Source organism: Lontra canadensis, unplaced genomic scaffold, assembly GCF_010015895.1.
Source record: "Lontra canadensis isolate GAN:19392208 unplaced genomic scaffold, GSC_riverotter_1.0 scaffold56, whole genome shotgun sequence".
NCBI classification, from domain to species: domain Eukaryota; kingdom Metazoa; phylum Chordata; class Mammalia; order Carnivora; family Mustelidae; genus Lontra; species Lontra canadensis.
Genome location: NW_022631050.1, coordinates 4,994,290 through 5,010,115, shown reverse-complemented (window position 1 = coordinate 5,010,115; position 15,826 = coordinate 4,994,290). Strand labels below are relative to the sequence as shown.

General features: G+C 37.6%; 1 protein-coding gene across 3 annotated transcripts in view; it reads right to left on the bottom strand.

The window, feature by feature from the left end:
- Positions 1-13,296, bottom strand: part of ATP11B (ATPase phospholipid transporting 11B (putative)) — a 114,609-nt gene extending 101,313 nt beyond the window's left edge. For 2 of the 3 annotated variants that reach the window (XM_032875437.1, XM_032875438.1), the window contains exon 1: positions 13,024-13,296. In XM_032875437.1, coding sequence (XP_032731328.1) covers positions 13,024-13,050 — 27 coding nt within the window. In that variant the 5' untranslated portion in view covers positions 13,051-13,296. The remainder of the gene's footprint in view (positions 1-13,023) is intronic. The other variant, XM_032875436.1, reaches the window with a different exon arrangement.
- Positions 13,297-15,826: the final 2,530 nt, after the last annotated feature.

The window sequence follows — 15,826 nt, the reverse complement described above, 5'->3', positions numbered from 1 at the left end:
CCATCTAGAAATTTCCCCAACTCATTTTCTAGCCTTGCCTCACTCTTGAGCAGATTTAAGATGGCAGGACTGGGAATGAGAGATATAGGGAAAACTGCTGCTGTTGCTTATTCTCTTCCATACAGCTAAACTCCCTGGAAAAACTCCTGGGTTCAATCAAGTCTTGCCGCTGGAATTCCAAAGTCCAAGCTTTGATCTCTTCCCTTTTCTTTACAAAAGCAAACATGGATAAAATATATTTTTTTCTTTAATCAAGAAGACTTAGCTAGCCTCAAAATAAGATAACCATTTTTTTATAATCAGGGGCTGAGCCTTGGGAATCTGTGTCTAGAGAGAAACAGTCTGAAGTTCAGTTCCTATGGCATGATAAGGATTAATAGCACCCCTTTGTACCTGGGTCCTACAGTCAGGTTCAACTGAAAGGAAGCTGAAAAAAAACTGTGTACTTTTAAATCTGTAAAAAACCTCCAAAGAGATAATAATATCTACTTAAAAAAAAAAAAAGAAAATATTCTGAGAAAATCAAGCAGATACGCATCAAAAACAAGCAGAATTGAGAGATCCAATAAATTTTGGAAATAAAAAAGTTACCTACATTAAAAATTTGGAGGACAGGATGAACTCTAGGCTGAACACAGGTGAGAGAATTAGAGAACTGGAAGCTAGAACTAAGGAATTCACAGTGAAAGCAGCACAGAGAGAAAACAGATGAAAAATATGAAAAAGAAGAGCCATAGAAGACAGACTGGTATCAAGCAAGAGTTCTAGACTGAGAAAACTAAAGGCTGAGAGGCAATATTTAAAGAAAAAAAATGGATGAAAATTTCCTGAACCATAGCAATGAGAGCCTTCAGACTGAAAGCAAATGCAAGTGCTGAGAAGGAAAAACATGAAAAAATATGATAGATACAGCAAAATAAAATTGCAAAATATCAAGGACAAAGAGAAACTTAAAATCAACTGGACACGGATTACCAACAGTAATGGCAGTTAGATTAAAAACATATTTTGTACCAGCAATTATAAATGTTCAGAAAGCAATGGAGTAAGTAGTATCTTCAATATGTTAAGTGAAAGTAAATGTTAATCTAGAATTCTGTATCTACTTAAATTAGTGTTCAACAATAATTATAAAATAAAGACATAAAAACTAAAACAGATCATTCTTTCAAATCCTTGCTTAAAACTTACTAAAGGATGCATTTTATTTAAAAAAGTGAACCCAGAGAGAGAAGGTGGTATGCAAGAAACAATGGTGAGTAAAACAAATTACTAATTCTTCATAGAAAATAAAAATGAGTAACTGACAAAAATTTAGAAACTGTTTTGAGAAGAAGAACTAGAATACACATTATAGGAAAAAATATTTGCAAGCCATATAGCTACTAAAGGTCTTGTATCCAGAATATAAAAAAAAAACTTTCACAACTCAATTAAAAAAAAAATTTTAATGGATAAAAAGATCTGAATAGTCATTTCTCCAGAAAGGCTTATAAGGACATGAGAAGATGTTTGAAATCATTAGTAATTAGCAAAATGTAAATCAAAACCACAATGAGGTTCATTCCCACCATGAAAGCTATAATTAAAAAGACAGACAAAACCAAGTGTTGACAAGGATATGAAGACATTAGAATCCTTATACATTGCTGGTGGGAATGTAAAATGGTGCATCAACTTTGGAAAACAGTTTGGCATTTCTTCATAAAGTTAAAAACAGAGTTACCATATGACCCAGTAAATCCACTCTTTAGGTATACACACACAAGAGAAATGAAAATATACATGGACACAGAGACTTGTACAACAGTGGTCAAAGCAGTGTTATTTCTAAGAGTCAAAAAGTGGAAAAAACTAAATGTCCATGATGAACAAAATGTGGTATATCCATACAATGGATTATTTGACAATAAAAAGGGATGAATTACTAATACATGCTATGACATAGATGACCCTCTAAAACACTATGCTAGGTGAAATATTATGCTAGAGAAAAGTCACAAAATACCAAATACTATATGATACTATTTCTATGAAATGTCCACAGTAGGCAAATTGAGAGAGGTGGAAAGTAAATTAGTGACTGCTTAGTGCTGGGGGCTAGGGATTTAGGGGAATGGAAAGTGGGAGTCAATTGGAAGGGAGTTTCAGAGGGTATAAAAATGTTCTAGCATTGGACTGTGGTGATGGCTGCACAATTCTATAAATATATTAAAAAAATTGAATACTTTAAATGGGTAAACTGTATGGTAGTGAGTTAAGTCTTAATAAAACAGATAAAAGGAAAAAGTCGAACTAAACTGTTACACAATAGTAATGTGGAAGGTGAGAGAAGAAATACCAGAGTTAAAACTTAAATCCCTGTATTATCTGTACGTGAATAGAGATACTCAATATAAAGGTATAGGGAGAAAATGATGACATACAATCCATAGCTTCTACCGCATCAAAGAAAAAATATGCAAAGGAACTTAATAAATTCAATACAAAGCCAATCAAAATCCTAGAAAGATTCTCCACAGAATTTGACAAATTGATTATAAATAGCATATGGAATAGTAAAGTTCAATGCAATTCTGAAAGAAAAAAGAACTGGGGGTTCTACTCAGCCAGCTATCAAGACTTTAAAAAATACTATAATTAAGACAGTGCATAGCACTCCACTTAACATCAATGGATAGATGATCCAAACAGAAAATCAACAAGGAAACTTGTTGGCTTTGAATGACATATTGGGCCAGATGGATCTAACAGATATACTCAGAACATTCCGTGCTAAAACAGCAGAATACACATTCTTTTCAAGTGCTCATGGAACATTCTCCAGAACAGATCACATATTAGGCCACAAAACAAATCTCAACAAATTTAAAAAGATCAAAGTAATACCATGCATCTTTTCTGACCATAATGCTATGAAACTAGAAATCAACCACAAGAAAAAACCAAGAAAGCACACAAATACATGGAGGTTAAATAACATGCTACTAAACAATGAATGGGTCAACCAAGGAATCAAAGAGAAAATAAAAAAAGATACATGCAGACAAATGAAAATGACAACACAATGGTCCAAAATCTTTGGGATGAAGCAAAAGCTTTCTAAGAGGGAAGTTCATCGCAATACAGGCCTATCTAAAGAAAGGGAAAAAAATCCCAAACAAACAACCCAACCTTACACCTGATGGATCTAAAAAAAGAAAAACAAACAAAACCCCAAATTAGTAGTAGAAGGAAGGAAATAATAAAGATTAGAATAAAAATAAATGAAATAGAAACCAAAAAAAGTAATAGAACAGATCAATAAAACCAGGAACTAGTTCTTTGAAATGATAAAAAAAACCCGATAAACCTTTAGCCAGACTCATTTTAAAAAAAAAGAGAACACACAAATAAAATCAGAAAGGAAAGTGGAGAAATAACAACCGACATTACAGAAATACAGAAGATTGTAACAGAATATTATAAAAAATTATATACCAACAAATTGGACAACCCAGAATAAATGGATAAATCCCTAGAAACATATAACCTCCCAAAACTGAATTAGGAAGAGAAAAAATTTGAACAGACTGATTACAAACAGTGAAATTGAATTAATCATCAAAAACTCCCAATAAACAAAAGTCCAGGACCAAATGGCCTCACAGGTAAATTCTACCAGACATTTAAGGAAGAGATAATACCTATTCTTCTTAAACTAGTCCAAAAAATAGAAGAGGAAGGAAAACTTAATTAATTCTAGGAAGCCAGCACTACCCTGATACCAAAACCAGATAAAGACACTACAGAAAAAGAGAACTATAGGTCAATAATCTCTGATCAACATAGATGCAAAAATCCTCAACAAACTATTAGCAAACCAAATCCAATGATACATTAAACAAATGATTCATCAGAATCAGTGGGGCTTATCCCTGGGATGCAAGGTGGGTCAATATTCACAAGTCAATCAATGTGATACATCACATCAATAAAAGAAGGGATAAAAACCATATGATCATTTCAACAGATGCAGAAAAAGCATTTGACAAAGTATGACATCCATTCATCCTGCAACAAAGTAGGATTAGAGGGAACATACCTCAACATAATGAAGTCCAATATAAAACCCCACAGCTCACATTATACTAATGGGGAAAAACAGAATATTTCTCCTAGAATCAGGAACAAGACAGGATGTCCACTCTTACCACTGTTATTTAATACAGTACTGGATTTACCATAGTACTGGAAGTCCTAGCCACAGCAATCAGACAAGAGGAAAGAATAAAAGGCATCCTAATTGGTAAAGAAAGTAAGACTTTTCACTATTTGGAGAAGACATTATATTATACACAGAAAACCCTAAAGACTGCACCAAAAAAGTACTAGAGCTGGTAAATAAATTCAGTAAGGTCATAGGATATAAAATCAACTTACAGAAATTCATGGTATTTTTAAACACTAAAAATGAAGCAACAGAAAGAGAAATTAAGAAAGTAATCCCATTTACAACTGCACCAACGTTAATAAAATACTGAGGAGTAAATTTCATCAAAGAGGTGAAGGCCTACTTTGAAAACTATACAACACTGATGAAAGGTATTGAAGACAACACAAACAAGTGGGAAAATAGCCCATGCTCATGTACTGGAAGCACAAATATGGTTAAAATGTCCATAGTACCCAAAACAACCTACAGATTTAATGTACTCCCATCAAAATACCAACAACATTTTTCACAGAACTAGAACAAATAATCCTAAAATTTATATGGAACCACAGAAGACTAAACCTCCAAAACAATCTTGAAAAAGAAAAACAAAGCTAGAGGCATCACAATTCCAGATTTCAAGTTATACTACAAAGCTGCAGTTATCAAAACAGTATTGACCTGGCACAAAAATGGCCCATTGATCAATGGAATACAAAGCCCAGAAACAGACCTGTTAATATGGTCAATTAATCTTTGACAAAGGAGGAAAGAAAATGCAATGGAGAAAAGACAGCATCTTCAACAAATGGTGTTGGGAGAACCGGATGGCTATGTGCAAAAGAAGGAAACTCGACCACTGGCTTATACCACCCATAAAGATAAAATAAAAAATGAATTAAGGGGTGCCTGGGTGGCTCAGTGGGTTGAGCCCCTGCCTTCGGCTCAGGTGATGATCTCAGGGGTCCTGGGATGGAGTCCCGCACTGGGCTCTCTACTTGGCGGGGAGCCTGCTTCTCTCTCTCTCTCTCTCTCTCTCTCTCGCTCTGCCTGCCTCTCTGCCTACTTGTTATCTCTCTCTGTCAAATAAATAGAATCTAAAAAAAAAAAAAAAAAGAATTAAGGACTTATATGTGACACCTGAAACTATAAACATCCTAGAAGAGAGAAAAGGCAGTGATTTCTCCAACATTGGAAGTAATAGCTTTTTCCTAGGTATGTCTCCAAAAGCAAGGAAAATAAAAACAAAAATAAACTATTGGAACTCCAACAAAATGAAAAGCTTCTGTATTCCAAAGGAAACAACTGATAAAACTAAAAGACAACCTGCTGAATGGGAGAACATATTTGCAAATGACATATCTGTTAAAGGTTTAGTATCCAAAGTATATAAAGACCTTATTCAACTCAACACCCATAAAACAAATGATCAAATTAAAAAATGGGCAGAAAACATGAATAGTTTCTCCAAAGAATACAAATGGTCAACAGACACATGAAAAGATGCTCAACATCACTTGTCATCAGGGAGCTGCAAATCAAAACTTCAATGTGGTATCACCTCATACCTATCAAGAATAGCTAAAATCAAAAACACAAGAAACAACAGGTGTTGGCAGAAGATGTGGAGAAATAGGAACCTTGTGCACTGTTGGTAGGAGTGCAAACTGGGGAACCCACTATGGAAAACAGTATGAAGATTCCTCAAAAAGCTAAAAATGGAACTATCTTACAATCCAGTAATTGTACTACTGGGTATTTACCCCCCAAATGCAAAAACTCTAATTCAAGGATACATGCACCCTTATGTTTATAACAGCATTATTTACAAAAGCCAAATTATGGAAGCAGCTCAAGTGTCCATCAATAAATAAATGGTCAAAGAAAATGTACCTATATACAACAGAATATCACTCAGCCATAAAAAGAATGAAATCTTGCCATGTGCAACAAATATAATGCAAGTATAATATTAGCAAGTATAATGCTAAGCGAAATAAGCCAGTGATAAGAAGACAAATACTATATGATCTCATTTTAAAAACAGAACAACTGAGTAAAGGGAAAAAAAGGAGAACGAGCCTAACTAAGAAACAGACTCTTAACTATAGAGAACAAACTGATGATGGGTGGGAGATGGGTAAAATAGGTGAAGGGGATTAAGAGTACACTTATCATGATAAGCACTGAATAATGTACAGAATTGCTGAATTGCTATATTGTACACTTGAAATTAATATAACACTGTATGTTAACTATGCTGGAATTAAAATTTTAAACTTAATTAAAAGATAGTGCATTAGGGGTGCCTGGGTGGCTCAGTGGGTTAAACCTCTGCCTTCAGCTCAGGTCATGATCTCAGGGTCCTGGGATCAAGCCCCACATCAGGCTCTCTGCTCAGAGGGGAGTCTGCTTCTCTCTCTCTCTCTCTCTCTCTGCCTACTTGGGATCTCTCTCTGTTAAATAAATAAATAAAATCTTTGAAGAAAAAAAAAGATAGTACATTATTGGTGCACCAGATCAATAGGTAAATGAAACTAAATAGGGGATTTAGGAAGCGAACATGATATATGAAAGAGAATGCGGATATGTAACAGAAAAAACAAACAACACCCATTAGTGGGGAAAAGGTAGCTCATTCAAGAAAAAGTACTGAGACAAATAACTTTCCAGATGGGAGAAAGTAAAGTATATTCTCTATTCCATAAATAAAATTCAATTCTAGATATACTAGAGACCTAAATGTTGAAAAATTAAATTTTAAGACACTTTGAAGAAAACACTAGAAAAATAGTTCTATGATCACAGGAAAGGAATATCTAAACAACTAATAAAAAAAAAAAAACCAAAATCACTACTCTTAATAAATTTACCTACAAATAAATTTGAAATTTCTCTATCAAAAAAAGACACTATCAACAAAGTTAAATACATAGAAGGAAGGAACTGGAAGAAAATTTTTACAACCACAACAAAGAATTAGAATACAGACTACAGAAAGAACTAATAGGGAAAAGACAAACTATTCAATAGAAAAATGAGCAATCTAGTCATATGAATGAAATACAGGACACTTGAATTTCATTAACAATCAGGAAAATGCAAATAAAAACAAAACAAAATATAATTCACACTCATCCAGACTGGTAAATTTCAAGTCTGACAGTACAAAGTGTTGACCAAGAGGTAGGTAAAGGGGAACTCTCACATTCTGGAAAATAATTTGGCAATACATGTAATAGTTATAATGTACACACCCTGTTACCGCAATTCCACTTCTAAGTGTTTCAGTAATAATTTAAAAAAACCCATAAACATAAATAATGGACACTGCAACATTTTTTGTAGTAGGAAAAAATGACAACAATCCAAATACCCATTTGGGAAGCAGAGACTCTCAGAAGACTGAGTAGGAAAGGGTTGCCTTATTTTGTAGTTTGAGAACCTAGCAACATGCTATCACAAATTAGGTGTTCAGAAAATGTTCGAGTGAATGAGTAAATAAATAAAAAAAAAAATAAACGAGGAACAGTTCTTGTCATACGGAGAACTAAAACTAGACAAAAATCCTTGCCTTCATGAGATAAAGGAGACAAGTAAATTGTAGAGTATGTTAAATAGTGCTAAGTACTTAGAGAAATAAAAAGCAGGTAAGGGGGATAGGGAAGTACTGGGGAGGGTTACAGTTTTATACTGAATGTCCAGAAAAGGCCTCAATGAACAAGTAACAATTGAATAAAGACTTGAAGGGAGTAAAGGAACCAGGAGATAAGGGGATGGGGGAGTTGGGAGGGTGGCATTCCAGGCAGAGGTAACAGACAAGGGAAAGATCCTGAGATTGAAATACACCTGACACTTCTGATGAATTGCAAGGCAATTGTGGGTAATTGTGGGTAAAGCAAAGTGAGAGAAGAGTGATAGGAGATGAGAAGTGGTTTGGCGGGTCAAAGTAGGGAGAGTGCGCATATGGAGATACAGATCAAGCAAAGACTTTGTTTTTTACTCTGAGCAAGAAAGCAAATCCTTAGAAGGTTTTAAGCGCAGGAATTACATGATCCAACTTGTGTTTTTAATAAGATCACTGTGGCTGCTCTGTTGAAAACAGACTGCAGGGATTGAAGGGATATTTAATGACAATAATAGCAGCCATAAGGTTCTTTTGGAGGAACTAAGCAAGGTCCCTACTTCAGTCCTACTGGGATACTTGGGATTCCTCTAATGCTTGACCTCCCTATTAAATGAAAAAAGTGGGTATCTAAGAATATGTGTCTAAAGGTAAAGATAAAAGAAGCAAATATTCAAATATCTGGTTTCTTAAACATTAATTCCTGAGGTTAAAACTTACTTAGCTCCACCAAATACTACCACCACAGGTCTGTGCCTCCTTTTCCTACTCTTGAGAGAAAGAAAAAGAATACAGGTACTCCTAAACTGACACTGAAATAAATATGATAGTCATTCATCAATGCAACCAATATTTGGTGGGTGGGTATATACAATGAATGGGCCAGCTGCTGTCTTGAGTACAGGGGATATAAAGATGAACAAGATATGTCCCTGACCTAAGATATTTACAGTCTAGTGAGTGAGATACCTAGACTTATATTGTGTGCTATACAGAAACACAGAAGACGCTTTTAGTATTACCCAGAAGCACTAACAGAAATATAACATGTGTCACAAATGCAAGCCACATATACAATTTAAAAATTTCTAGTAACCATATTAGAAAAATAAATAAAAACAAAACAGGAAAAATTGAAATATTTTACTTCACCCAATATAGCCTAAATATTAACATGTAACCAACAGAAAAATGGAGATATTTTACATTATTTTCATACTGTTTTTGAAATCCTGTATTTTATACTTAAGAATATCTTGATTCAAATAGCCACATTTCCAGTGTACTGGACAGCACAATTATATAGGACAGATCTATTTTCTAGAAAACTGAAAAGAATTTGACAGTTAAGAGTCCAGGACCAAATAAAGTAGTAGAGGGAGAGTTGAACATTCACATAATGAAGGACAAGACTAGGGTAAACATACTATAGATAATGCAAGGGAGTGTGGAGAGTAGGATGAAAGAACAAAATTAAGAGCACAAGTGGACTGGTTAGTTTGGAAAAGAGGATAGTCACCTGCTTTTTGTTTTTGTTTTTTTATGACAGGTGGAAAGGGAAGAGTTAAATACAGATATCAACAAGTTTAGTAAGTGTGAGAGAACAGAAAGTTGAGAGTTTAGTTTAAGAGCTTGCCATTTTTCTCAGTGAATCACAAGACAATCTCACCAGCCTTTTCACTATTGCCCATACAAATCTGAAGGCACTACTTTACAGAACAATTTAAGAAACAGTATCCTGGTATGACAAGATTAAGTTGTATTTTTGTAAATTACAGTACTTTTCTAGTTTTTTCTGGAGGGGTCAATCTCGAATGTTGTCATGTTATCTCTAAACACGGAAGCAACACTATGGATTCATTCTTTCTTTCTTTCCTTACCTACTCATTTATTCAGCAAACATGTACCCAGTGTCTACTCTATGTCAAGTATAGTGAGACACTGAACATACAGAGATGAATAAGGCCTACATTTGTATCTCCAGTATTCAGCATTATAATGTCTGCGCACAGTAATTTCTTTAAAAGCACAGCATTACTTTGTCCTGTAAAGAAATATCACACGTCAACTAAAGTATACATTAGCAAAGGCTTTCATTTAAAAGTCTAAAGAAGTGGGGCACCTAGGTAGCTTAGCTGGTTAAGCATCCTACTCTTGATCTCAGGGTTGTGAGGTCAAGCCCATGCCTAGCATGGAGCCTATTTAAAAAAAAAAAAAAAAAAAGTCTAAAGAAGTGCTGTCCAACAGAATTTTCTGTGATAATGAAAATGTTCTACTCTGAACTGTCCAATATAGTAGCTAATAAGCACATGAATTTTTAATTTAATTGAATTTTAATTTAAATAGCTAATGTGGTTAGTTAATGGCTACCATACAAATCCAAACATTAGAATACAGTGAGTAGCTAATAGCATTAATACTATTATAATCAAGGTGCTGTCATCTCTAAGGGATTAATACACATATTATGCTGTCAGAAATGAGTACACTATGAATACTAATTGTACCAGAAAAACATGGTAAGAAATTCTGCTTAGAATTTTCTTAGTATAAACTAACCTTAGCACTTTGAGCCGAAAAAACAAAGAAAGAACAAAAGAAAAAGAAAAAAGATATACCAATCTTTTCTTTTCACTCTACTTCCCCAAGTTGGAAAACAGCAACCTTCTTTGAGTTTTCTCATTGTGTAAAGAAATGAAAATACTTGGGGCACCTGGGTGGCTCTTGGCGGTTAAGCGGCTGCCTTCAGCTTGGGTCATGATCCCAGGGTTCTGGGATAGAATCCCACTTGGAGCCCCAGTCGGAGCTTAGCATCGGGCTCCTTGCTGAGCAAGGAGCCTGCTTCTCTCTCTCCCACTCTCCCTGTTGGTGTTTCCTCTGTGTCTCTCTGTCAAATAAATAAATAAAATCTTAAAAAAAAAAATGAAAATACTTTGTGGAGATAAGGAGTCAAAGTTTTCTTAAGTTATAAATTACTACGGTGTGGGAATTACTTTTTTTTAGCAAGACAATCTAAGTTGCTGAAAATCAGGATTCACATAATGAATAAAGTGTTTATAATTAAAAAAAAAAACCCTGTCTCTGCAATTTAATTTCCCCAGATTTGTCCCACTTACCTGAATTTTTAGAATGAACCTTTGGTTAAAAGACATGGTGACAAAATCCATTGAGCAAATGGAAGTATACTCTAAACTACACTTTGAGTTGAATAATTCCTGGTGTAGTAACTAAAATAGCTTTTTATGCCAGAGATAGCAAATATACTTTCATTACTCCATGTATCCACTATCCATAATGTATAATTTAAGTGAGTGTACAAACTTAATCAGAGATACAAAGTCCTAACATTGGCACAGATCTGATTATATTCTTAGAAGATCTGATAACTTAAAAGTAAAACCAGTGAGGTGAGCAACTAAATGTCAGAGATAGCATTTTTTATGCACAGCAAGTTGTTCAACTTGTTAATCACTCAGTAAGGCAGGTGTCTTGTAAAAGAACCATACCACTTCCTGCCCTTCCTTTTAGTTGTGTTCATTTGAAGCCATTTAAAAAAACATTACCAGATTGCCTGTCTTGAAGATGAGAGTGGTTACACAACCCGGAGATTTTATTCAGGTTAACAGAAATACCTAACACTTAGAAGCAGTATCTTAATCTACTAGGAAAAGCTTTAAGAAAGCCACTTTAGAATGATCTTCCTACCACACAAAAACAGCATTAGATAAATCTTTTATACATGGAGACTGGTAAATCAAAAGCAGGAGCTCAGACCTGTAATAAATAACTTTCAGAGTCAAGTTGTGCTATGGGTTATTGCAACAAGGCCAAGGTATTACAGTATAGTATTATAATGACATCATTAGCTTAGTTTCCTAATAAGGCATATATATATATGGAATACCTGAATTTACAATTAGCTAAAAATAGGAAGCCAACATCTGTTTGAGCGGCAGGCAGTTCCAGTTTTATTTATAAGATTTTTTTCTGAGTGATGCCCTTTCCAAAATGAATTAACAGAAGGCTGGCTCTGAAACAGAATTAACATTAAAATGTTGTTCTAGAGCAGGGAAAAAGAGGTATAAATGCTTCAAACCCACAAAATCTTTATAGTGCCACAAAAGTCGTTTTTGCTGCATTGCCTTTTGAATCAGTAAATGAGAACACTGAACTGTAGAAGCATTAATTAATGCGATTTAGAAATTAAGCAGCAACCAGCAAAAGACCTCATCACAGAGATAAGGTTAAGGCTTCTTCAGCCAGGAACAATTTCTGTCCTCATTGTCACTGTCGCCTTACTGCTGTATTTTCTGGGCTGTAGTTGCCAGGAGGCAGGAAAGATTTTTCTCTCTGAATTAATTCTGAGAAAGGTGGCGCTTTTCATATGCCTTAAATCACCCTTTTCTAAAATTTCTTTTTTTCTCCAGATGTTCCAGTAAAACTGAGAAGTTAACCACTCGTTCCAAACCTGTGTCGTTCAAACTGCCTTGAGAGAACGGGAAAAAGTAAGGTTCACAATTCAAAAGTTTGACTTGGGGTGAGGTAGGGTGAGGACAAGGTAAGAGGAGGAAAACAGTCCTTCATAACTTTCGTACACCTCTTTTCCGAAAACAGACGGAGTGTTGGAATATTTTCTCTTTCCCTCACCTACGGCTTGAGTAAAATTTCTGTCGAGGCGAGGGGCTACAGTAGGGAAGGTACCCCCCTCCTTGATAACTAACGCAACACTGAATCGTGACACCTAACTGAAAACAGTGACAAGAGGGAGCTGAAGAGAAGTCCTCCCCTTCCCGTTCCCTCAAACGTGTCCCAAATTGTAGGAGCAGGAAATAAAAGCCTCTCGTCTCTCCCCTACACCTACTCTCTTTCCGTTCCCTCGCCGTTTCCTCAGGGGGGACGCCGAGCCCGCTCGGGACCCCCGCCTGCGGCCGTCGCACCCGGGAGCGGCGAGAACCGAGGAAACCTTAGAAGTGAGGGCAGGAAGCAGCCGCCTCCCGCCGGCTTCCGCGTCCCGGGGTCGGGGACGAGACTGGTGCGGGAGCTGTGCGGGGCTTTCCAGCTCCGGCCCCGCGCTCGCCTCCGCCGCGGCCTAGCCCGGCGCCCGCGCCCCGGCCTCGTGGCTCCGAGCAGCCCGCCCTTCCCCGCCGCCCGGGCCCGAGAGGCCGCGCGGCGGCGGACGGCCGGGAGGAGAGAAGGCACTTACCAGCTGCTGCCGGACCCAGCGCCACATGCCCCCGCCGTCGCCGTCCCGGTCCCGCGGGACGCGGGGGCCGAGGGGCTGCAGGTGGAAGCTGACGAGCCAGAGGGGGAAGCGGGATTGCCCCTCTGGCTGAAGTTCCGCTCGCCGCCGCAGCCACCTCACTCCCCGCGCCGGGTCCCCATCTCGCCTCGCCGGCTCCGAGGTCCTAGAGGCGCGGCCCCGGCGCCGCCCCCGCCCGGCGCAGCTGAGCCTGCCGCCGCGCCGCAGCCACCTTCATTATCGACCGTTGTCACCCGAAGCACCACCACAACCCCACCCCCGCCCAGCCCGGCCCCCCAGCCCCACCCGGGCCCTCCCCCGGCGCCCCGGCCCGCCCCCGGACGTGACGAAAGGGACTGTGGGGACCGAGGGGCACGGCGCGCCCAGCAGCCGTCTGGAGCTTGGGGTCAGCCGGGTGGGCGGGGCCGGCAGCCGGTCTGGCCAGGTGCGGCTTCTCGAAGGCGGCTTCTTCCTTCTGTCCCCCTTTCTTCCCAATTCAGGGATGGGATTAAATCGTGTCTGTCTACGGAGTCTGCAGCCTCTTGCCGACTCCTCTGTTTCTACCTCCTGTTGCAGGGCTGTCGCTGTCTGCCTTCTTTGGTCTCCCGGTCCCTCAACACGCATACGCACATTCTCGAGTGTAGTGACTGAAAGTTAATCCCCAGGGGTCCAGGGGGGTTCAATTAGATTGTCAAAGTCTTTTTTTCAATGCATAACCCAGCCCTCTTCTTAAGCAAATGACTGAACTGGAGCTAGGGGAATCTTGATTGCTGCCTCAAAGTAATTTCGAGAACGGTTGCAGCTGCCCTGTGCCTGATCCAGTCTGGACCACCATTTCCCGAAGAATGGACGAGATACTCTGTTTTGCTGTGCTAAATTGAACAGGTTGGCGGAAGGAAGGGGGATGGGCAATATTTTGTATGGGAAGGTATGTTAACTCCTGCAATCAAAACCACTCTAGAAGTAGCAAGACCTAGGTAAGATAACGGTGTGCTTAAATAAAGGTAAGGAGGAATGTAAAAAAAACAACTAGAACAAGGCTTTGACTTGGAAGGCTGACACGAAGCTGTACATCTCCTTATTGTTCAAAAGCAGCCCCACCTACATCTTGAGTGTTATGTTTCGTGTGCAGTATTTTTGCCGAATTAAAGAACTCTTCACCAACATACAGGTGTTTGTTGTGGTTGAAACAAATTTTTTTAAATTAAGAGAAGACAGAAATGAGAGTAAATGACCAAGCAAGTTATTGCATTTATACATAATCTTTTAGTTTGAATAAACATTCCGTATTCTATAATGATTATCTAGTGCCACAAATAGATCCTTTCCTTAGGGATATTTATGATCTATAAAACTAGCAGTGGAATTTTATATTATAAATAACCCGAGTACAGAAATTAGCTAGATATTTAAAGAAAAAAGTAGTCTCACTTCTGTTCTTATGATTGAAACTTGCTTTCTGACCCTAAGAGGAAGTTTGAGATATATTTACTTATTGTTATAGTAATAAAGCATTACTACCATTCTTGGAGCACTTGTGTGTCCCAGGCCCTGTATTAAGCTCTTTACTTGCATGGTCTAATTTAACCCCTCCTCTACCCTTTGAAACTGAAATGATTATTTCCAATGTATGGGTACAGAAGTGGAGGCTCAGGTCAAATAAACTTGCTCAGCTTAAGTAACTTTGCAAAGCTGGGATTCAGATCCTGGATGATCTAGCAACAAAGCTCATGAACTTAAGCTACGTAAAGAAACAAAAAATATGATCATACCTATACCTACTTAGCGAAACTACTTTTCTTCATCTGCAAGTGGTCTGATTAAAATTAGGTCTGGAAATTTTTATTTATTTGCCACATTTGCCACTGACTTTTATCAAGACAACCTAAGATGTAGAAATCAAGAGGATACTTTTGTGCATTATTATTTAACTGTGCCCTAAATTTCAAAAGATAGAAGTGGGATGAGGACTTGATTCTAAATGCTATCGTGGGATGTGGGGAGAAGTGATCTCAAGATAACTGAAAAGATCGTAATTGTCGGTCAGATTGTCAGGAACAGAACACTCAAAGCGCTGTTTTGTTCTCAAAGCACTTGTCAAGGGCAATATTATGTTACCTCATATTAATCCAAGGAGCACAGAGTATTTTTAAAGCAGAGATTATAACCCATTAGTAGTAATGAAATCAATTTAGTGTGTCATAATCGGTATTTTAAAAATAGAACAGAAAACATCAGAATATATTGCACAGTGTAATATGTATTGTTTTGTGAAACTTTTGTACAGACACACAGGCATACCAGGTCATAATATAAAAAGAATTTCTTCCTATTGGTTGTAGCTGGAAAGGTTTAAAAAAGCATTGACATGGGAATAACAAGACTTAAGGTAGGCACCAGCTATAAAAGAATGAAAATGTGTTTCGAGTCAGTGGTAATTTATTCATTTCACAGTTGTTTCTTAAGTATTGAGCACGAAATGTATGCATAACAACTGCCTAAAACAGAGAAGACACAAATGGAAATTTAAGGTGACCCTTTCTCACTGGATGGAGTTTGCAACCTAGTTGGAGAGAGAAGTTATAGAGAGTAATCAGTTAAATAACTGCAGGAGCAAGTACTTAGAGAGTGGAGAAAACTCAAGGTGTTTGAGGTACGACTAATAAGAGTAATAGGTAGAAACTAAGAGGTGGAGTTGGGTGAGTAAGGATAGGTATAGCATGGAAAGAGTTTCCAATTAGTCACAAGAGCTTACAGGACGTAGGCA